Source organism: Acomys minous, assembly GCF_964271855.1.
Source record: "Acomys minous genome assembly, chromosome: 18".
In the NCBI taxonomy this organism is placed as follows: domain Eukaryota; kingdom Metazoa; phylum Chordata; class Mammalia; order Rodentia; family Muridae; genus Acomys; species Acomys minous.
In genome coordinates, this window is record NC_140501.1 from 42,262,563 (window position 1) to 42,286,801 (window position 24,239).

General features: G+C 44.4%; 1 protein-coding gene and 1 long non-coding RNA gene across 5 annotated transcripts in view; one reads left to right on the forward strand and one right to left on the reverse strand.

Moving 5' to 3' along the window:
- Nucleotides 1–24,239, reverse strand: part of ENOX1 (ecto-NOX disulfide-thiol exchanger 1) — a 288,573-nt gene that overhangs the window by 106,131 nt on the left and 158,203 nt on the right. For all 3 annotated transcript variants that reach the window (XM_084767961.1, XM_084767960.1, XM_084767959.1), the window contains exons 8-9: nt 11,117–11,223; nt 7,939–8,056 (exon numbers count right to left, since the gene is read on the reverse strand). In XM_084767961.1, coding sequence (XP_084624087.1) covers nt 7,939–8,056; nt 11,117–11,223 — 225 coding nt within the window. The remainder of the gene's footprint in view (nt 1–7,938; nt 8,057–11,116; nt 11,224–24,239) is intronic.
- Nucleotides 11,403–17,587, forward strand: LOC311589493. 2 transcript variants are annotated; one of them, XR_014776569.1, is made up of 5 exons: nt 11,403–11,932; nt 13,098–13,242; nt 16,026–16,154; nt 16,631–16,741; nt 17,137–17,587. It is a non-coding gene; the product is annotated as an uncharacterized lncRNA (long non-coding RNA). The 2 variants fall into 2 exon arrangements; XR_014776568.1 differs by having other exon boundaries at nt 16,026–16,741.

Genomic DNA, 24,239 nt, shown 5'->3' on the forward strand with positions numbered 1-24,239 from the left:
GTTGCTTTACACATCAAATTCCCAGGCTTCGAAGTACAAGATCAACATATAATGGCAAGTGGCATTTCTGAAAATGAGGAAGAAAATAATTACTTCTTTCAAGTTCCCCTTGCATTAGCATGCGGCTACGGGGTCAGAGTGATGCCTGGTCAGGGTCTAATAACTTGATGCCACCAACTGTGCTTAGGTGAACAATGAAATATAAAAACACAGAGGGATATGGACATCATGTTAGTAAGACATCGATATCCATCAATAGCACATCATAATGCTAAGATGCTAGTAACTGTGCGTGTTTTAATATGGCCCGATATTGATTCTTTTGGCCAATGTCCCACTTTGGCAGCCTGGAAGCCACACTTTAAGATTTCTAGATGGAGAGACATAGGAAAACAGATCAATGGACATGAACTTTTCATTAGTAACTGGCCTATGTATCTATGGCCTCTCAGCCACACTCACATTCAATGAGTCTGAAGCATGGTCTTGGGAGAATTGTCCCAGTAGTTAGGCCTCAAGAGCCTCCAGGTGTTCACTATGACTGAAGACTCATGGTGGCCTCACCTCCCAGTGACTCATGAAAAAAAGCTCATAAGCCAATAGTGAGCACATACTTGCTCTGTATTTTTTATGCATTAACATAAAAGAAGGCGTTCAAAAGCCTGTTATATCAACAGGCCTGTATAAAACCCAAATCATGCAAAATTAATTCTATTGAGCTTTACAAAATACATTAAAATAGATAGTTATATTATATAAAATAGCAAAAAGTTAGAAATCCAAATATTTTCCATAGCCCTATTTTCTCCTTTATTTGCCACCTTTAGCCACTTGCCTTCTTTTAAAAGACTCTATTTTGTTTTTATATGAAAAATAGTTTTTTTGTTTAAATGCTGCTACATGCTTCTCAATGTGAGTGCAGGAAGCTAACCCGCTGAAATGATCTTCTTTGAGCATCTACTAACATCACAGGATGGTCTTTGACAGCACACAGCCGTGGCAAGAACGAGTCTTCTAGTCACAATCAAGCATTCCTGCTTCTTGCGTACAGAGTAAAGGGTGAAATCAGTAATCAATGCAAGCGAATCTATTCCCAGGCTTAGCAAAACGATAGAACATCTACCAACTCACCCAGAGTCTGCCATCTACTCCCTTCCAGAATTATTCTGATAGCTTTCCCCCGCGAGAAGTCACGAAGACTATACTCAAACTTCAACAACGCTGTGTTAATTTTGCTCAAACTTGAGCTGGAAACATATTTTAACATCCTGTCAGAATGAGATACTAAGAGAGTCACTAAAATGACACTCCAGTAAATATAAATTTAGACTGCTGTTACAAGCCCCTGCCTGGCTCCAGGAGGTGTTAGGTTGCTATAGTATTTTCCATAGCAACTTTGCATCTTATTACATAAATATTCCCCCAGTGTCCTCAGAGCCTGCTAAGGAAATGGGTGAAGTCTCTCATGAGTGATAGTCCTTCATCAAGCCTTGCTTAACACAAGGAAATGTCCCCAAACCACAGTGAGCTGTAATGAAGGTGATGATGTTCTAGGAGGTCGGAAACCATCAGGGTACTGTGGGCTATATGCAGGGGTGAGGCTGCGACCCTGTTGTATGACTCCAACACGGGCAAGCCCTCCTTGGCTCTCTCTTTCAGACAATGATGTAAGTTTCCTCATTCCCGTCTTTTGCCTGGCAGCTACCCAGGAGCCCAAGCCTCCTTCAGGCTGAAGGTCTCAGTGGCATTTGGTAGGAAGCCAGACCCTCACATGGCCCCAGAGTGCTCTGTAAGTGCACTTGGGTGTCCTAGACTGAATGACACACGAGGAGCCATTGAGGGACCCTACAGCATGCCAGGCAGAGCACAGGTGTGCCTGTCAGAACCTAACAAGCACTCCACTGAGTTTTAAGGAAGGGCAGCAAAGCGGGGGAGTCCCTGGGGGACGCTTGGGTCTACTTGGCACAAGGCAGTCTCAAAAACACAGGGCTGCCTTACTGGAAGTACTAGATTATGGACTGTTTGCTCATTATGAGAGAAGTCAGACGCCAGCTGTGGCATTGCTGGGTAAGACAAATTTACAGTAAGATCAAGAATTTGCAGCCCAGATACATCGGGTCCATTTGGGCAGCAGCAGGAAGGCATCCATTAGAAAGAGCACATCAGTGACAAGGTCTGGTTAATGACATCCTTCTCCGAGTATTTAAAAGATAAATCAATTTTCAAGGAGAAATGGTTTTTTTGTATCTTGAGAAATCTGTCCATTACGGACAGGGAATTGTAACTATACATAAAATCAGGGACTGAAAACTCGACCTAAAACAAACATTTATTTGCAGTCTATTGGTAAGATTTTCATGGTTTATAAAAACAAAACTATTCCCTTGTTGGTACCTATGTTCCCAGAAGACACTGAAGTGAGGCTGAAAATCAAGTACTTATCTTTTACTTAAGGGTCCTTTGGAAACAGATGCCACTGCTCTTTGGGGAGATGTCCCAGCCTGTCCTGTCCTTGTAGGCTTCTGATCAATGATGCCCCTGTCTTGGGGAATACACAAGCCCTCGCATGCTACCAACTGAACCCTCTCACCTCCCACACTGGACAACTCTTGTTCTGTTAAGTGCTAAGTGTCTGTGATCAGCTGCCCTAGTGCACACTTCCTCTCAAAAGGGAAGCTCGGGCAAAGCTGCCTGAGACAAGGCCATCTTTAGTCAAAGGCAAGACTCTAGTTAGGCCTTTAATAACCACCTTGTGCCTGGCTGGTGTGGGGCCAGGCTTGTGACTCCATTAGGAATTTCCTTTGGGACATCCTCACTATGGAGCATCCCCATTGGGCTTTCAGAAGGAGAACACGAGAGAAATGCACTATCAGAGAACCAGAGATAGTCTTGGAACTCAAAGAAATCGAGGGGACAGCCAAAGCCAACCTTAATAATTGTATTTTTTAAACTCGAAGCATCCTGCTATGGATAAAACTATTCAGATCTAATCCTATTCCAATGAAAACTGATTTGACTTGGCTGCTGGGAATCACTGTTCAACTTCTTAGTGAAATTAGAGACTAATAAAAAAAACCAATGGTATTATAATTTTCTATGGAAAATTGGCAACCTAGAGAAAACTTCATTGTTCAGAAAGTACTTGTGAGTAAGTAGAGGCTCAGTTGGTAAAAAAAAAAATGTCTACTGCACAAGCCTGAAAACCTGTTTTTGAATCCCTAAAACCCACATTAAAAAGAAGGGACTAGGGCTAAAAGAGCTATTTACTCCTATCAGTAATACTGTGCTCCGTAGACAAGCAGGAATCTGAAGGGAGATCTTGCGTTGTTGTTTTTGAGACAGGGTTCCTCTGTTTAACAGCTCTAGCTGTCCTGCTTTGTAGACTAGGCTGGCCTCAAACTCACAGAGATCCTCCTGCCTCTGCCTTCCAAGAGCTGGCTTAAAGGCATGCGGGTAGAAGTGCCTAGGAGCTTAGCATATAGATAGTCCGGAATATGCAGTATAGTGACAGAAACAAGGTACAAGTCATCTTCTGGCCTATATACTTCCACTGTTGCACCTGTATGCCTGGACGGACACACACACACACACACACACACACACACACACACACACACACACACACACACACACACACAATTTATATAAAGAACCAAGAATTTAAGTGAAGTTCATTTAGAATCCAAAGGTGTTTGTTATGAATGGTAGAATGGTTTAAGGATTGTCTATTAAGTGAGAATTTTTTCATGCCACTTTTCTAAAATTTGTGTTCACTGAACATGCCTGGAATATTGGTGGATGATGATGCTCACTTCAGACAACACTACACTTAACTTCCTGGCTTTAGGACATAGCTGGGTTTGGCCTGGCACATCGGTTAACATTACATGCCTTATTTCTTCAAAAGGCATCCATTGCATTCCCTGAAGGGCAGGGGCATCATATCTAACTCTCTCTCTCTCCTTGGAGCCACGGTGCCTTCAACATGCCATTGTAGTGCCTTGCAGATGCCTTTGGTAATTAGAAAGGTGCTTATTCAGCCAGTGACACAGAGTTCCATACAAAGTCCTTAACATTTTGGCAGAGGGGAACATCCTTCTTGAATATGCATCCTAACATGTGCCTTTTAAGTTGAATCAGAGCAAATGGTTTCAGCGTTATCTCCCACATGAAAGAAAGACACGAACAACATTACGATCAGATGGAGGGGAAGAAGCAAGGAAGGGACGCCCATGGAGGTCAACGCCTGGCCCAGGGCCGAGTGCTAGAGAACGGCAGAGACAATATGCAGAGTGAGTGCTGCCAACTACGTACTTTATACTTGGTGTTAGTCATAAAATAAAAAGCATCATGCATCTGACATACATGCCAAGCCTTCCGGGTCCTGCTTAACTCCTTTCCTCTTTGTCTGTTGCTGTCCCACCTCCACTGCACACTGGGGGAAAGAAGTTAGGAGGACAGAGATAGGGAAGGTGTGGGGAGCGGGAGGACTAGGTGTGGGCTTAAAGGCTTGGTTTGATTCAAGCAGGAGGCAACCCAAGCAGCAGCACAGTTACATTGCTATCGGAAGCTATCTTCACAGGCTCCCCAGGAGGATGCTGATCTTCCTGAATGGATGCTTTGATAAGTCTGTCACGGTTTTCAGTTTATTAGCAGAATCATTTCATTTCATCACTATCTTGGTTTTGCTCCAACGAATGCCTTTTCCCCTCTTAAAATCAACCAATGGGAAAGTGTGGGTGGTCTGCCAAGAACTATATTGTAGTTAAAGCAGAACCGGGGAACTCTAGCCAAAGAAACGCTGTTCATCATTCTACACAGCAAAATAAGTAAAAATAGAATGAAATAGTCTTTACAACCAGAAGAGCAGAGGCACACTGAAATATTTTGGTGATTAAAAAATAAAACCTCAGGTACCATACAAGTCCTCACATACACAATCAACTGTGTTATTTCTAGGCACAAATCAGCTTGCTCCATCTCACTGAAAAATGCCCCTGCCTGGCCTAGTTGGGAGGTGACATGCAGAGCTGGCACTGGGAGCCCCAGCCTGACAACTCTGCGGAGTATGGCCTCACCATGTCCTCTGGTCATAGGCAGAAGGTTCCCCAAAGGGTGTTCTTCCATGGAATCTACAAGAATTTCTGGGCTAGCTATTTCCTTAGGATATTTGAGGCAAAGGGGAAAAATTTAGCTGAGAGGAGCCAGGCAAGGGATATAAAGGAGAGAGAAATCTCATCTTCATGTCTGTGTTTGGCAGTTCCCGTCAGTTCATCAGAACACTACATTTTGGGGAAACAGCTCCCATCTGGGTGATAGGCAGCCACTCATTTGTACCTGAAAAGCAAGTGATGGAAAAAGGTGTTTCCTTTAGGCTATTGGGTCTCTGTCCCTCCTCCTTTGCTCTAAGCCGTTATTAGCGGGGTGGGGGGGGCAGGGAGGGTGTTAGCCCAAAGACCAGATGGGAATTCTTGCCCATCAGGCAGTGTCTCTGGATACACAGGGCTGGAAGGAAAACTACGGTCTGCTTCTTGGCAGCATCTCCAGGGCCCGGTGGAATAAAAATGGTCAGCTGCTTCTCTTCCCTTTAATCAGTCCTGTGCTCTCTGCTGAAGCCACATGCCATGTCCTCTGGCTCGGCTCATTTGAAGAAACACAGAAAGGACTTTGAACTGCTGGGGCCTGGCATTTGAACTCCAGCCCTTTCATCTCTTCCCTCGGTACATGGCAGACAACATGCACCGTGCTTGCTCATTAGTTCTGCTGACCAAGTAAGGTGCCTAGGGAAAGTCTTTAAAGTGTATGCGATACTTCATGCTCTCTTCGGGTGCCTGGTGAGTAAACCCAGAGCGGTCTAGGAAACTGCTCTCCAGCAGACCTACCGGGAGGACTGTTGGTCCCCAAGGAAGGAGTGGGTCCCTGCCACTTCTGTAGACATATCTAAAGCTGAGTTACGGTATGAGTCCTGTGGCTGCAGGGCTACTGCTGTGGCTTGCTAGATCTCTTCAATGAGCCTACAGTTTATGCTTCCTTGGGCTTGCTTACCCCAAACAAACTGTGAAGTTACATACATTTCTCCCTAGGAAAATTGACAGGTTGTTTAAAAGAATATATATATGTAATACACATACACACACACATATCTTAAGTTTAATTCAGAATTTCAGAGTGACTCAGTTCTTCTATACCTAACATAACATTAAGAATCCAACTTAGTCAGGTGTGGTGGTATATGCCTATAAGCCCAGAACTTGAGGAGGCACAGGCAGGCAGATGTCTGTGAGTTCATGGCCAGCCTGGTCTACAAAGTGAGTCTAGGACAGCCAGGGCTACATATGAATGTCCCTTCTTTTCATATGTGAAGACTTACAGAACGGACAGGCCTGTGAGGGCAGAATTCTCCTCAAGTAACCAGATTCCAGCCGTACAGTGGAAGGGTCCTGAGAAACCTAGTCTCCATCTAATGAGAGATGAAAATGCCAGGCTAGCTTTCTGGCAATGGATAAGGCTGGAAGGAAGCCCTGGAGGCACAGAGCTTGCATGCCAAGCTTCTAAATAACTTCAAGGACAGGATCTAGAAGGAAAGCTCTCCCATGCCACAAAGGGTCTAGTGGGCTCCCCAAAGATCTTTGATTAAAGAATGCCAGCTGCCAAGTCTCACTTCCCCAACCCACAAGTTCCTGTCTCAGTAGGTCCTGATATTGCTGAGAGAGGGAGACACCAGTGTCTGTCAGCACAGCTTTGGTGCCTCTTAACATTCCACAGAGAACCATTGATCATCCATTTTCTGTTCCGACATCCACCCGATGTTGTGTATGATCAATGTCCCATGTCCCCCAAGATCAGGGGATACTACTAAAGATCACTATTGCCCAGAATTGCTGACAGTCCTTACCACGCCCCTTCCCTAAGGAAAGCAGAATTTAAGCACTACATCCTGTTGAGTGAGTGAATGGTCACATTTGGTGTTCAACTGTGCACATCATAAATAGACTATCTCTTCCATGCAGTTTGCCTATTGTCTTTCATCCCAGGGAACCTTCAGAGTGGGTTGGTATGAGGGATGGTCTTTCCTTTTACCTCTACCTTTCCTCAAATTAGCCAAGATCCTCTAGTTCAGGCACCTGCAATCTTTTGGTTAGAAACCAGAGACAGGTCTGTGCTTTATTCAATGGTACACAGAAGAAGATGAAACTTATTACATTTCTCTACTTTTCTTTTCTGGCAGTGGTGGTGACCATGGGTCTTCCTGGGACCATTAGACAGGATCCCTTTCCTCACACAAGTTATCTTTCCTCGGTGTCTCCAGTCTGACTGAACTTGTAAACGCTTGGACAGAACTTATATGTGAATCTAGGAGATGGTTTTAATCGGGGTCTTAGATAGACAGGGCACACGGCAGGCTTTCTTTAAGCTCCACTCCTAACTTGAGTAGTAGATGCTCCTCACGTGGTACCAAGTGTGGCCCCCATCTTGATGATGAACTTGGTGAACTTAGGTGACCTATATTGGGGGACAGTGTTTCATTTTCTAGCATGCTGGCTCGGGGGTTAGAAAGCTTCTTGAGGGATTAAACAATTCCTAGGTAAGAAGTACATGGACCGAAACCAAATTTCATCTGTAATTCAGCATCAGCTGTGGCTGCCACCCTCTGGAAAAGGGGTTTTATGGGAAAAGGCAAATGTCCCTGAAAAAAAAAAAAAAAAGCTTAACGTCCCCAGCTCTACATATGGAGAAACAACTGGAGCAATTTAAATCACTGTGTTCCCAAGGAGGAGTTTAACGTTCTATTAATAAAATGTAGTCACTCAAAAGATGAAAGTTTAGTGTAACTCAAATAAAAGTGAGTTATGTGGCCGTTTTCCCACACTTATTCCCCGTGTAAGATTCTGTGCTCATTATGATAGCTCCTGGGGACCCGGCACTTGCCGGCATTACCTGATTCATCGACTCTCATTTTTTTCGTTGGGCTGTCACAGTTCTCATCGTCAGACATTTCCATTTCCTCCTCGCGGCGGATGCCCATGAGCTGCTCACTCTGAGCGTTCCGGAGCTCCTGAAAGCACAGGATACACGCACGTCAGAGACATGGCCGGCCGCTCATCCCCATGCCGTCTCCCCGTGGTCTCCGGTAGATTACGACTCACACGGCAGCATGTAGAGTCTAGAGCTTCTACCCTAAGTCACCCCACCACGATCTAGGATAAACGCTGATGAGGGGAGAGGGCTGGAAGAAAGACCGAAGGCTTTGGTGTCAGACTTGGGAGAAAGCCCTGCTCGCCGATGACTGTAAATGCCCTTTGGTAAGTGAGTTGATCTCACTGTGGTCTCAGTTTCCCGATTTATGAAAAGGCAGTGATAATGTCTGCGCCAGCAGGGAGGGCTGCTGAAAGGTTATGGAGAAACACCTATTATGTAGCTGACACATAGAAGTGACATCAACTACTACTAATGAAGCGAGCCATGCGGTTTTAAGGAAGCCACACTTAACATTGGTCCTATTGTAGCTTTAAGGATACTACTATATACCTATTTGCTCAATTTGCTTACTGGAGCACTGCAGTACTAATGGATTGGAGGATGAAATGAGTTAGCACATGTAAAAGACTTGAGTGTATATATGTATATATGTATGGCATGCATGTGTGTGTGTATGTGTGTGTGTGTGTGTGTGTGTGTGTGTGTGTGGGTGTGCAGAGACTGACGTTTGTGTGTTCCTCTATTGTTCTTCACCTTACTTTTTTTTTAAATCTAGGGTCTCTCACTGAACTTGGAGCTCACCGGTTCAGTCACACTTGGTGGCCACAAAGCCCTAAAAACCTTCTGTCTTACTTCTCTAGCCCTGGACCACAAGGACCTGCCAATGTAGTTATTTGTATGGGTGCTAGGGATCTGAAATTCTGTCCTCGTGTTTGCTTACCCACTGGGGCATTTCTCAGGCCCTGCATATAAAAGCCTCCTGAAAGGGTGGTTGCTTGGTTCTGCAACTAACGGCAAACTGTCATCTGACTGCTGTTTTGTGGGGAAGGTGGCAGAGAGGGAGGATATTGGAGGGAGGGGAAGTTAGGGTGTTTCCACAGGGTCCTGTGGTTCAGCAGAAAATCACTAGCACACTAATAAATCTGTAGAGGTGTTGCAGGTAATTATCAGGCGCTGTTCATGGGAATGCGGGTAAAGCAAGCCAATTACCAATCTCATAAGCAACCGAGAAACCATCCACAACGTTAAATTACTAACTGGTATTTAATCAATTAAGCAACATGTGGGGGGGGGAAGGCAGTTTAGAGTTGTGTTTTCTAAAGATAGGGTGTAAGAGGCAGGAGGGACTTCTGAGGATGGCACTCTGTTCCTCTGGAGTCTCCACTCTATCTCCTGGGACTAAGAAAGTCCAGAGGATTCCTGAGCCCCGGGCAGGGAGCCTGGGGTAGCCTGCTCTAAACAACAGCCAAGGGGGGCTAGCTGAGATGGGAGGTGGAGTGGGAGCAGGAAGCAAGACCAAGACCAGCGCCTGATGTCTGCTGCCACATGGCGAGCGGCCTCTCTGTGCTCATGTGTTGTCAGCATCATGTCACTTGCTGAGTGTCTGTTAAATGTTCTTTTAGTTACATTTTATATGAATTTGAAAAAACCCAAAAGTTTGATATTCCCAAATCTGAATCATCATTGAATCATGGTTTATGAACTTCAATTTGAGTTTTCATGACCCCTCAGTGTCTTTACTGCACTGTAAACAGAGACCTCTTTTTTATTCCCCCCTCCCTCTTGAAAATCAGCTTTGACTTGGGTTTCATGTCAGTGTCAGAGAGAACACCAGAAACACACCCTTTCTTTGCTTGGGAGTCCTTGAATAATTAGAGAGAAATCCTACCTCCTCCTTACAATCCTCAACAGTGGAAGAGAAGAGAGCTACAGCAGTCACCAGACACCTTACTAGGCACTAGTGAACACAACTTTACAAATGCCTTTACCAACACCTGCACTAGTGTTTCCAGCATCCCCTCACTGTGGAGTCACTCAGCATTTGCCATAACAACAGTGACAATAAAGAATCTATTTAGTATTCATGTGGATATTACATGTAGTGCCATTGGTATTCAACAGCAATTTAGCATTAGTTAATGGGCACTTAAAATGCTACCCAGATGATTGATATCATATTACTTTGTGGTTCCTCAAACTCTTCATAAAACACTTAATTTTACAAGTGTGAGCCAAAACCATTACATAAATAAGCCTTACCTTCTATAACTTTGTGATTTTTTTTTTGAAAGAGGGGGTGTCTTTTAGAGAACTTTACTAGCAACATGCTAGAAATGAAGAGGCATCCAAGTGGGGAAGAAAAAACAAAAACATTCTCTTGTTTTAAAAAAGAAAAGAGGCAAAAGCAAAGGAAGACAGTATACTTACTTTTACGTTACAGGTTCAAAGCGTACACTACAGGTGGAGTCAAAAATAACAGCTGGATGACCAATGACTAATGGCACAGTTTGGTCTGCCTGGGTGCAAGGAAAGCCAAGTTGTGGCCTCTTTCCTTGGCGAAAGATACTCACACTTCACGCATGCACTGCTGCTGTGAACTCAGCTAGCCTGGGCATTTGCCCCCATCATGAGATTTGTTCTGGGGAGGAATGTGGCAGAACCTCCTGGCTGGGCCAGTGGACCAGGCATGGCTAATGACAAAACAACATGGACCATTTCAAGCCCAAAGAGCCAACTGTCATCACCACACAGATTGCTGAAGAAAAACTCTGTACTTAGCAATTAATTTTCTAAATTGGCATATATATAAATATATATATATAAATATATAATATATTTTAGCCGATTTTTAGATAACACATCTTGACATCTTGGTTCATCTCTCAGCAAGCTCTTTACTGTGAGTGGGAAAAGAGTCTTTTCTCCCCTGGAGAGAAGGGGGAAATGTTCTAATTGTGAAGCCAGCTGCTTTTCTGGACCGGAAACGGAGTGGTGCTGGATGTGGGGTGGGCAATGAGACGGGACGATGGCAGAAGGACTGCCCACTGTAACAAAACCGTTAACGGCTACGGCCACACTACTCTCTGCCAATCCAGCTGTGTGATGGTGGTTAGAAAGTAACAGTAAAATCACCAACCTCAGAGTGCTTTCGCCAAATGTCTATGTTCTTGCGCTGAGCTTTCGAGAAATGGTCCCAAGCTTTTTGTCTGGTAGAAGCGTTGAAAACGGCCACAATCTGCTCAACTTTGGTGAACAAGGAAGTCAAACAAGACAAGTAATTTATGTTGTGATCACTATAGGGAAGCAAAGCAAAGACACTAGGAGTCTATGGATGATGTCACAATAGAAAAAAACATCATCAATATCCATCCAATTTGTGCCTTTTTTTTTTTTGTACTTACATTTTTAGCAAGGTTGGGGTTGTCTCCCTTCAAGTCTGTCTCCATAACTTTAGGTTAAAATAAATTCTATAGATGGCTGGGGAAAGGATCATGGGCACTGACCCCCAAACACCCTTTAGCTGTTGTTTATAAATCTGATATGACAGATTATAGACCTAAATCTGTACCTACATAGACCCTGATACTGTCATAGAAATAAAGGTATATGAAGCCCTACCTGACTAGGGACTTCAAAGTAAAATCAGGGTGGAACCGAATATGTACTGATTTTCTTTGGCTGCCATCTCAAGGGCATAAGTATAACCTACTAAAGACACTACTGTGTCCAAGGTCCCAATGGGGGCCATGAATAGTTGTTATAGCTTCCTTGGCCTCAGGGACCATTTTCCCTCTCTGTTCTCTTCTTTTCTAGGTACTGAAGCCAGTCTTACTGTCCATCAACTGGCAGAGAAGCCACCCATCCCTTGTTAAATCAGACCAAAGTTCACTGGAGCAACAGTTCTAGCCTGTGTGCCTGACTTTTAGTAGCGCCCAAGGCTCTCCATTCTTTAGTGAGTTCACGCCCCGTCTTCTAGTGTCCCACAGCGACTTTCATAGGCATCCTCTCCTGGCTCTCACACCGCTGAGATTTTAGTTCTATCACCTTGACTTCATTGATCAGTTCTGTTACCTCCAGGGGCAGCACTATTTGGATGGTAAATGTTGAGGGATTATGAAAAATCAAAGAGAAAGGGATGGGATCTTAGTTGGGTCACCCATAGAGACCTGGTCTTGCTTGAACAGTTGTTGAGCTGGTAAGCACAGGGTTAGTAAGATGAGTGCTCTGAATCAGTCACATGGTTAAACCTGACCTTCAAAATAATTGAGTTCAGTTCTTACGGATGCTAACACTGGATCCAATAATTCTCTTCTAAGTGGTCCCGGGGCTCTGTCATAAAAGAGGAATTCAGTTCTTTTCCAGATCTCTGTCATGATAGCCAAGCCCCCAAAGGAGAGTGGCACTCAACAGCATAGCTTTTTAAAGTTTTTAAGGTCATACACAAAGTGTACAAGTACACACCGTGCTAGAGCAGCAGGTCTCTCCCTGTGGGCCTCAACCCTTTTGAGAAGGGTGTTGAATGACCCTTTCACAGGGGTCACTCAAGACCGTCTGGAAAACATAGATATTTACATTATGATTCAAAACGGAAGCAAAATTACAGTTATAAAGTAGCAACGAAAATAATGTTATGGTTGGGTGGCACCATAACATTAAAGAGTTGTAGCATTAGGAAGGTTGAGAACCACTGTGCTCCTGAAGTAAAGCTTGTTTCATTCATCACAACACTGTGAATATATCCTACAGAGCTAATATATACTTCTTGGCCTTGGTCTTCAGGTATTTTCACATGAAACGTTTGTGTTCGTTATTTCACTGAGAAGAACTTCAGTTGAAAACTTCCTGATTTAGAAAACTCCATCTTGGGGCTGGAGAGATGGCTCAGAGGTTAAGAGCACTGGCTGCTCTTCCAAAGGTCTTGAGTTCAATTCCCAGCAGCTACATGGTGGCTCATAACCATCTATAATGAGATCTGATGCCCTCTTCTGGTCTGCAGATGTATATGCAGGCAGAACATTGTATACATAATAAATAAATCTTTAAAAAAATAAAATGTTTAAAAAAAAAAAAGAAAACTCCATCTTCATACTACACTGTAAATCTGTTTCACCTTGCAGAGTCAGCCTGGAGAAGCCAGCTGTCAGCTCAGATAAAGCCAATTGGTAAGGCTGCTGACCAAGAGGCTCCATGGCTTAAAGATAAAGAGCAAAGCTCTATCTATAACTGGCATCACTTAAAAGAGGAAAAGCTATGGTGTCCAGGGTGAGTGTTTGGGTGGTGATAATTAAAAGTCTGCTGTCTGCTGGAGAAGAAGACTGTTATCGAAGATGATGCAATAAAGAGTAGATGATGTACATTCATAAATGGTGAAGGGAAACATGGAGGAGGACAGAGGGAAAACAGAAGCCAGAACCTGGCTCACTGTGGTTCAGGATAAAGGCAAAAGAATCCACTCAAGTATCTACTTGGGTGTGTTTGTGGATTGAATATACATGCCTCAGTTTAGAGGACTTGATTACTTTACTTGAGGGCTCAAAGTAAATGCATTCATTCATTCATTCATTGAAAACACCTGAGGATCTGATCAAATACCAGGCTAGATTACTAGGTATTATTTTTGTTTTTGATGAGCTCTATGTCTTGGAGACAATAAAGAAATGATAGCAGATAATTATTCTGTATAGGAGAGGGATGTTGGACCACTTTGAGGAAAACAGAATACAAAGCAGGTAAACTGATCATGGAATAAGGGATCCTGTCAGGAAGAAGGTGACATTCTGCTAGGCCTCAGTTGGTGAGTCACCACCATTTGCTCAGCAGAGAAGTCAAAGCAGATCTTTGCAAAGCCGGAGCTGTGAAAGGATTTTATATGGAAGTAGCTGGAAGGGAGGGGGCCAAGATCAGGAGAGAAGAAATGAGGAAGGACCACATGTTCACCCAGGCCCTGTAGTTGACGCTGTAGGTCAGGGGATACAAGACAGCGTGAGTGAGCGGGTGTGGAAGACCTGAAGGAGGCGGAATCAAAGCAGCAGCCTTGAATGAAAGGTGCAATGAGCAGTCCTCTGACAGGAAGACATGAGGGGGTGACTCGCTAAGACGATGTGGGGAAGAGGGAGGGAGGCCAGATGACTCAAACTTGGGAAGAGCATCTGAGATGCGGAGCACAAGCACAGATGGAGGTCTGAGCAGACAGACAGGGAGCTGGATCTGAGGCATACTGAGTTCCAGGGTTGGCTGCAGGCCGCCCAAATGGAGCTGAGCTATAGAACTTGAGGCTCAGAAAAATGTCAGAATTCTAACATATGTCTCAAATTCTTAGGGCGCTGTCTCAATCTCTTACAGAGTTCTTATCAATAGTATAATTAATTAAAAGGAAAACTAGATGGGATTTAATTATGTCCTTTCTTATGAGATTTTTATACTTCCTACCTCATTTTTTGTCTATTTCTCTGTGTGTCTGTCTCTGTGTTTGTGTCTCTGTCTCTCTGTCTCTGTCTCTGTCTCTCTCTCACACAAACACACACATACACACACACTCAGAAAAGTAAAAACAGTGCAACTCAAATTAGGTTTGAAAAATATTCTCCACTGCATAGTTCCAGACATTTATCTTGCAAATGAAAGTGTTCAGGCTCATAAGAGAGCTGGGATGAGTGTGAATCCAACTTAGGGGAAAGCCGTTTCACAGACAACATCCCAGTGAATGTGGTACAAAGATAGCATGGCTTTGAAACCATGAACCAGGATGGTGTTTGTGCTGATGTCACAGCTAGGGCTTATGCTGCCCACGGTCTCTGTGAAAGACTCAAGAAGCCAGCGACTCAAATTCCTGCCTCCTGCTACCCTGGTGCTGTTCACATTGCTCATTCCACACACAGGGAAGCCACGCCTAGTCACCACACAACTTCCCTTCTCAGGGAAAGGGATGCAGGAAGAGGAGGATGCTGGCACTTGCTCCAAACAGATAGCTCACAGACAGCTGTGCTGTGGGTAGAGCAGGTTCAGATCAGGTGTGCTTTGCAACCTTGGCAGTCTGGAAGGCAAGAAGGATTCTGGGATTCTGTATCAGATAAGAAGCTTAAGTCCTTAACCATGAGCACTACTTTTTTGCTTTCGTTTTTAATGTAAAAAAGCAAAAAGCATTGCTTTGATAATTTGGAACGATTATCAATACAGCTTCCAGTCAGAAAATGTAGATTTGCCAGGCCCACCATGCAACTTTTGCTTCCCCACTTCTTTGTGTTCTCTGTAAATTGGGTTTTCTGAAGATCACGAGAAAAGCCAAAGTACCAACTCTCTAGAAGCTTGCAGGGATGCCAGTCTCCAGTAGACACCATCCCAGAGTGTCTGCTATGCCTGGCAAGCTAAAACAAAGAGGAAAAAAGTGCAGAGACTTGATGATATCGCCAATTACCCTGTGTGGCCCTAAATCCCTACTTGTGATTATCTCTTAGGCTATGCATGTACACATGTGCAAACACATTCAGACATGCACCATGCACACAGACATATGTGTATTTCAATATTAAAAAAAAATACTTCTTGGGCCTGGGGATTTGGGCCCAAGATCACCAGTTGCTCTTCTCGATGACAGGGTTCCATTCCCAGCACCCAACTGTCAAACTGTCTGTAACTCAAGTGCCAGAGGATGTGATACTTTCTTCTGACTTCCATGGATGCCAACCATGCAGGTGGTACACAGACATATATGTAGACAGAATACACACACACACACACACACACACACACACACACACACACACACACACACATTTCCTTGAAAACTAAAGTTTATAAGCCTTCTTTTGTCCTTTCCCTTATCCCCAGATGTTTAGACATCTGCTGGGTATAGAATAGGCCTCTTTCGTGATAGAATAACTCAATTAACTATTTAAAAAAAAATAGTGATAGCAACCTTACTCAGGATACCCAATGAGAATATGAAAGGATAGAAACTAATGTATTAATTGGAAATTGTAACATACCATAGTGTGGAACAGAAACTCATGCAAAATCACAAATTATTGGTACCTATTACATTACAGATGTTCCCCAAGAAAACTGTGCTTGGTTAATAGAGTTAATCCTCAAGACCACAGATGAGAGGAAGGAGGAAGACCTAACCACACAGAATGGACGTGCTTGTCTCTGGCTTGGGAGAAGGATATAGGAAAGTAATGAGTGATAATTATAATGCACAATGTATAACGATGGTGCTGTTCTACAAGCCTAAGGGAATACACTGAAAACCGCTGGGTTATCACACGGAAGGAGTCTACTGGAGGGGTAGGAGGGGTATGTTCACAGCTCGGCGAGCAGCTTTCAAGAAAACTGCATCAGAAATTTGACCCAAAGTCTCAAACATTTAGTTTCAAGGCTACTGAAATGTAAGGAAGTCCAGCTGGAACCCCCACATCGGGCCACTGGTCACCACTCCAGCAGCATGGCTGCATCCCTCTATTCCTGCGGTGGTGACTCTCACGGTAACATGGGTTGGTTGCAAATCAGAATCTGTGATCTCCAGTGGGTCAATTTTAGATGATACCATCAGGCAGAATACAATTTCCCCATGCAAAAAACCAAATCTTTAACTTTGGAGGTTGTTCTGTGCCATCTCTCCTACTGCGATGAACATGGTGGCCCCATACAGGACACTGATGGACCCAACAAACCGGAGGTGGAAAAACAGATACTCTGTTTGGAAATCTGGCATGGGGTGTCTGAACCTGGCTGAGGCCAGTGGCAGCCTCTCTGCCTCCTGGTGAGTAGTCCACAGTCTCAGGCGTTCCTATATCTTCGGGGCTCTCTATCCTTCTAGAACAGCCTGTGGTGCTACCTGTGGCTTCTTGCTCTATCTGCAGGTCTCTGACTCTCAGGATCTCTAGACCCATATTCATGTCTCTTTTTCGCATTGCATCTTGGGATTCCTCTGGCACTGCTTTGTGTTCTGTGGGGTCTGGCTGGGTACAGGAAACCACTTCCAGTGTCTTGATCATCCCGCATCCTCCCTTGCAAGAGATCTCCCAGCACCAGGCCAGAGGCAACGGGCAGTGATAATGGGAGTCCCCAGGGCCTCCTCAGCAGGGGCAGAGTGTGGCCACAAATTCAAAAAAAATTATGAATTCTCGTGAGAAGCATTTGTCTTTAACCTTTCAGAGGAAGAGGGGCTCAGTATAGGACAATTGTGGAGGCCAAAACAGACTACTCTCCAGAGGCAAAGCGGAGCATCCAGTGCAGACCTCAGAGTCTGGCAGTGTATAAGAGCTTTGCATTTTTAGCATGGGGCAGAGGAAGAAGCATTGGAGGCACCAAGAGAAAAAGGCTGGCACCTAGCAAGAACACAGCCCTGTCTCCTTCACGACTCTCCCCTCCAGCACCGATGCCTCCAGCATCCCGTGTTCCAACCACACAGCTGTGAAAAGAACCTTAAATCCATTTCGTGTCCCAAATACCTGGAGCAACTGATTACATTCTTCCAGGCGGCAGGCTTCCCCTACAGAAAGCACCTCAAACAAACCTTGCAAGCCTAATTTTTGTTTCTAATGCTATCGGCCTCATGATAGAGCCTTTTAACGCTGTAGGGTTTGGAAGAATTTCCTTTCTTGCTCTTAAGGGATAACACATTTCCAAATCCTCCATGAATAGCTCAGAAGGGATTTTCAAAGGCACATGGCAAATGAAACAGTTGACCTTCCTCCCCTTTGCTTGTTATGATTGACTTCAAATACTAAAGGCTGGGGGGGTGAGGGGTAGGGGGTGGGGGGTGGGACAAAAGAAAGAAACAAGACTTAGGATGGAGGGGTAGAACTGATGTGTGGAGGGGGGAGAGAGAGAGAGAGAGAGAGAGAGAGAGAGAGAGAGAGAGAGAGAGAGAGAGAGAGAGAGAGAGAGAGCGCCATCAGTGATTACAGTTTCAGCACTGGCGCCCAGAGGTAGAACAGATGTCAATGGGCCTGTGGAGGCAGCAGCCATGTCAGGTGCTGAAACTCCCACCTCCCACCTGGCCCCAGGCCTGAGAGAACTTGCTCCCTGGAGAGGAGCCAAGGAAGCAGAACACAATGGCAGCCATGCTCGAAAGAGGCCTGCACTGAACTTACAAGGTGAGGAGGACCAGGGCGGTTGCCAGCTTGGGATGGCTGAGTTGTCTCGAGATGAGTCAAAAGAACATCATGTGACATCGAGCTGCTAAACTTGAGCCCCCAAATGCCGGCCACAAAGGATTTCTCAACTTCTTAGTTAGATGATACAAAACAACTGTTTGTTTCAGGGGATGGGATAGTAAAAAAAAAAAAGTATTTTTAGGAGAAGAGGATGGTTTGGTTTTTTGTTTTGTTTTGCAAATTCCAAGCAAGCAGGAAATGGTCAAACTGCTCAAATAAATAAAAAGGCATTAGGCAGACAATGACATAGCGATCTAGTTCATCTTCAGTGCAGATGCTCTTATGGAGAGAGCAGGTGAAGTCCTGAGTGAAAATGTGCTGTTGATGTAAGTGTGGCCATGCCAAAGACCCTCTGTGCCTGAGCATCATGGGAGAACAAAGCCTTCCCTGGGTGAGGCTCAGAGGGATGGTAAAGACTTCCTTCCATATGAGTGCCAATGTTGACTGTGTGTGCAAAACAAACAAACAAACAAACAAACCATCTACCATAACTTTCTCTTCCCTGAAGACTGCTCCCTTAAAAAGCCTGCTCCTCCTGAGGTTAGCTAAACCTGCCTCTCTGGTCAGCTGTATATAATAATTTCACCTCCTTGTTTATCATAATGCGGCAACTCTGCCTTCTGTTCAGTGGTATACCAGAACACCACTTCCTAATCAACATCCTGACCTCCCCAGGCTCTGTAGCGTCTCCATCAGGGAGCCTAACCCAAGGGACTCCAGTTTTCCTCTGTGTTTCCATGTTTGTCCTTTCTTTGTTTCCTTAGGCCAATCGCTGAACTATGTGATGGTGCAGCACCCTTGTTAATGTACACGTCCAAATGTTTGGCGATGCACAGAAAGAAAAATGCGTGTGATTATAATTGCAATGGTTCCTTACAATGCACAGCATTTTCAAGGCTTTATAAATCCAACAAATTCCCTGGCTAGATTTCCACTATTGACTCAACAGAAGCAATAGAGGTACCTGATACAAAAGAAACAAAACGAGAAGTGAGGACTACCTTCTGAGCCCCATCACCAGCTTCTCCTTAACAACAAAGGATGCTGACAGATCCTGGCACAGCCAGGCAGGTAGGCATACAGTGCACAGGTGTGACTCTTTCTATCCTGCGCCTTTTGTGTTTACACAAAATGCTAGCATTGTTCCTGTGCCTTGTTTTGTTTCACCTAAGCCATGTCTTGGAAACTGTTCATATGTCTACCCTTAATAAGGCTGTGATGAGCATGCTCAGACACAGCTTCTGACATCCATCTATAAGCATCTTTATTAAGACTTCCTGGCAGTGGCTAAGAAAAAAAAAAGATCTAAATTATTCATCTTGAGAGTAAGCCATTGTTAAATTGTTCTCTAACGTATGCTCCCTAGATGTTTTGGTTGTTTGGTTGTTTTGGTTTTTCTTGGTTGTTTTCCTCCTCCTGGCCAACAATAGGTCAGATAATATAAGTTTTAACTTTTCCTGACAGATGGAAGGAGAATCACATGTCAACCAAGTCTTCATTCCAGCAATGTCTAACTACACCTCTCTCTCTCTCTCTCTCTCTCTCTCTCTCTCTCTCTCTATATATATATATATATATATATATATATAATTTATTTATAAAAATTATTTATTTACCTATAAATTTATTATTTATAAAATATTTATAAAGGTATAAATAACCAAAACAAGTCCAGACTTGGAAAACCAGTCATTTTCTTAGTAGCTGGGTTACTGTGGAGAGCAGTCTCTACAGAGAGAGGACAAAGCTAGATTCTGAGAGTCTGTTTGTCCTTGTAACCCTTACATAGTGATTCAGATTCCTTTTGGGCCTCTACTGGTTCAAAAAGACTCTGTGAGAATTGTTCAGTGGCAAAAGGCTAGCTCTGGTTACCTAAAACCACGCTGGACGATTTAAAGCTGTAGTGTGCAACGTGTGTTTCTTACACAAGCACTTTCAAGAAAAAAAGACAAAAGCTCAGATCAGCAACAGAATCAGTAACTGGGGTGTGTGTGGGGCACCTGGCTGCTTAGTGCTGGAGTGTGGGGGGCACCTGGCTGTTTAGTGCTGGGGTGTGGGGGGGGGGGCACCTGGCTGCTTAGTGCTGGGGTGTGGGAGGCCTGGCTGCTTAGTGCTAGGATGTGGGGGGGGGGGTACCTGGCTGCTTAGTGCTGGGATGTGGGGGACACCTGGCTGCTGAGTGCTGGGGTGTGAGGGGGCACCTGGCTGCTGAGTGCTGTCTAGGTGGGTCTGATGCAAAGTGAAATTTAGAGACCTTAGGATAGAGTCTCATCTGTCATACCCACATAGGCCAGCATCTTTGAGCACTGAGTTATTTAATATGCAAACACTAGATGCTATGGTTAAGAAGAGCCAAAGACTCTCCCAGCTCTTCACCAGCTGTAGATGTAGAAAATTTTTCAGGATAAAGAGACCAAACCTTCCAGGTTGTGATGGTGCAGGTAGCTGCTTTTGCCTCTCTTCAGAACCATAAGGCAGGGGAATCAGAGTCTGGGTGAAAGGCCTCTACTTCTTTTGTCCCTACCAGGCTGGCATCAGCTTCTCTGAGTTTTGAGTCCCCCAGCCTTCCAGCTTTGACAGAAATCCATTGTTTCTATGTTGAAACAAATCAGGTAGAGCGGGAAAGAGAAGCAGGGCTTGTTAACAGTTTCTTCTGAGATAGAGAATATTCCATGCTACAGGGAGGCTCCTTAAACAACAAGGTAAGCGACGCCAAAATAGCTTCAGGAAGTCCCTGAAACTGACCAGAGTCACTAGGCCGGAGCCTGCTCTAGTAGACACTAAAAGTTGAGAGTCCCTCCCAGAGAAGCCAAGCCACTAGGAAGACTCAGTCCGGACAAGCCGCCTGGGAGACGTTAGACCAACTTAAGCACCCAGAAAGGTCATTTTCTAACCTGTTGAGCTGCCTGCAGGTTGTGCAACATTTACACTCCAGGTTCCCATCTTTTGTTTTGGTGATTCCTCAACCCTAAAATTATTTTCGTATTCACTTAAAAACTATAATCTTGCTACTTATGAATTGCAATGTAAATATCTAATACGCAGGATACTTGATATGTGAGCCCTGTGAAAGGATCATTTGAGAAACCCCTGCATCGGGCAAATGCTAAAGCTACTCTCCAGCGCTGGGTATCTCTGGGCCAGTGGTCAGCAGCTTCGTGCTGCGTGGGTTCTGTGTCTGCTCTGCTTAGGTCTGGGAAGAAATCCACTGACATTCCACACTCCTCCCACACTCCTCTTGGGAGGATTACTTCCTTTGGCAAAATGATGCGAAGACACATTGTCTGCGATCAGGAACATATCATCTCTGCCTCGGAGCAATTTGTTCTTGCTTTGAGTGTCTTCCTTTTAAACAACTTTAAAAAAAAATGTTTTTGAGTGGATTCTGTCCAAAGTAGCCAAGATTGGTCCCCTAACCCACTAACAGATAGGCCGCTTCCCTGCCCCTCCTACATTTGCGAGAAGCCTTTTCTTCAATCCCTGGAGCTGGAGGTTAATCAAGGTACCCGAGTTTTGTAGTATTAGATGAAGCTGTGCCTTTCCTGAGCTGCTTCGTTAATGACACCGGGCACACCGAATCCTGAAATGGAGCCTTCCATAGTTCTTGGGTTTTTTATACAAGATAAGGCTTAATTTTTTTCTTGCACATCTTTTGGTGTAATTAGCTTTTTTTTATTTTTCAAAATTAATTAAAAAATTAAGCTTAGAATTTTAGTTTGGGTAAAACTGGAAGGGTCCATTTGGTTGTGACAAGATTTTAGCATCTCCTGTCAGTTTTGGTACTAATAGAAATAGAGCTCACCCTTCATTTGGAAGCCTTCATACAACATTATTTCCTTTGACTATTTATTCCCTGAGACCAAAGGATGCATTTTCTTTTCCTTTCTTTAATGGAAATAATATTTTGATCATTTAATGCATTAGTAAATAATAGCTATCAGCATGATTCTGAGGCGCAAAAGGAAAGCTGTCGAGTTGCTGAAGCGTTAGAAAGATTTTTTTTTTTAAAACCCCTTCCCTTGGATGAGCCATGGCAATGACTTCCACAGGCGTGGGAAAACATTTTAACACTTCATAAAATTCTTTTTCCGACAGCAGGGGACACAGGAACCAAATTTCCCTCGGTGGAAATAAAAAACATTTAGCTGAGATGTTCCTGAGACATGAATGATTTCAGAGAGAGCATTTTAGGCAGAAGAAATGTGGGGGAGGACACCAGTCTGCCTATGGGGGGGGGACATTGCGTGGAGGTCAGCGACCCTCATATTTCATTCCAGCACTTAGCATATGACCTGGCACTTAACAGGGCTCTAGTAAATATTTGTGGGATGATCTTAATCATTCATTCCAACAGCAGAGGCTTTTACGATTTCAGCCAGCCAAGGAGACAGATGAGGGTGCGACGGGGGGGGGTGGGGGGGGGTGGGGGGGGGGGAGATGTCAGAGCGATGCAGGGCTGCCTCTGACAATAACTCTGACCAGCTTTGGCACCTGCAGGGCTCCAGGCACATGTTCTCATGGTGGAAATGTGGCTTCTGATACTTACAGCAGCGCCACAGAGGCAGCCACCCGAGCGAGGCATCGGCACACGTGTTGGGATGGCTGCCTGCTCCACTCTTCCCCTATCCCACCTGAGGCGAACTGGGCATCACGAGGGACCTGCTAACGTTCTTGCCTTTAGATAACCTGAAACAGTCAAGGATCTAAGTTGTCCGTACAGTACGGACTATGGGGATGTTACGGTACCTTGAGGGATAATCTGGGCAAACCTTTTCCTCACAGAAAGGAGGGCGCAGAGACTCAAGGGCTTAGAAGACTTTCCTGAAGGGATATGGATAATTACTGCTTAAGCTGAGCTTAGAGCCAGCATCTCTTCAGACCCAGTCAAAAGCATCCGCATCATTTGCTGTTTTGAAGACTGAAGATGCGGCTAGTATAGTTCCTCTTATATAAATGTACAAATGCATGATGGTTAAGACTGTTGTCTCCATGCTAAAATAAAGACTAGTAAGAATAAAATAGAGTCCATATTAGTGCGGAGTTAGTTAACACTAAGATCATAGTAGACAGACAGACAGACAGACAGACAGACAGACAGACAGACACACACACACACACACACACACACACACACACACACACACACCCCTAAACTAGAAAACATTTAGAATATGTTCTGAAGCTACTGGTTTCCAGCCCAATTTCCAACACCAGTGTTGCTTCTCTCTATGAAGTCAGGACTTAGGTGTGCTTTCACAAACACTGCCAAGCTCAGAAAAAATGGACAGTGCACATGGCTTGCATCTCTGGCATAAAATCATTCTAGAAGAACACAAATAAATCTGACGCACATAGAATAATTATCAGTAGAAGGCATGACTATGGGTGCTGGCAGACTCGATCGGCTTCAGGCCGGAAGTCTGAGTGGGTTTTTGAATCTGGTACAGGGAAGGGGAGAAGTCTTTCAGGCAAGGAAATAGCAGAGCAGTGTGTGGAGGGGCGTGAAAGGAAGGCAGGCCAGAAATAAGTATTTCAGCTTCTCGCCAGACAGCGGCATTTCTCTTTGCTGTGTTGCCCTCTCTCCCTCCTCATCTCCTCCTCCAAGCCTGGGTTTACAGCCTTAATGGTATCCTCCTCTGAGCATATTCAGTTTTTATTAAAACAAACAAAGAAAAACAACTAGACATGGTGCTAGGAAAAACCAAAACAAACCAATTCAGGTGGCCAGGGGTGAGAGACACTAGAGGACAATTAGAAGAAATATCCTTTGCCTTCACTCTCCCCAACATCATAGCTTTTAATTATCATTCATATTTACTACACTTATGGCATTTTCATCACTTAATATTAATTGGCTATCTGCTTTCTCATTTACCTCCTTACTCTGCCCCCTTTGCTCTTTTTTCAACAGGAAGCATGTTGGAAAAGTAGTCAAGAATGAAAGGCCCAGAATGTTTAATTTATTTGATGTGTCTGTGTTGCAACAGGATTTGCACAACTGATCATCTTGGCACGTATGTTAACATGTGAATGTGGTGGTGCCTGCTTCCTGGGCTTTAAACTGATTCTGCCAGATCTTGGAAATGACAAGCTTTGCTT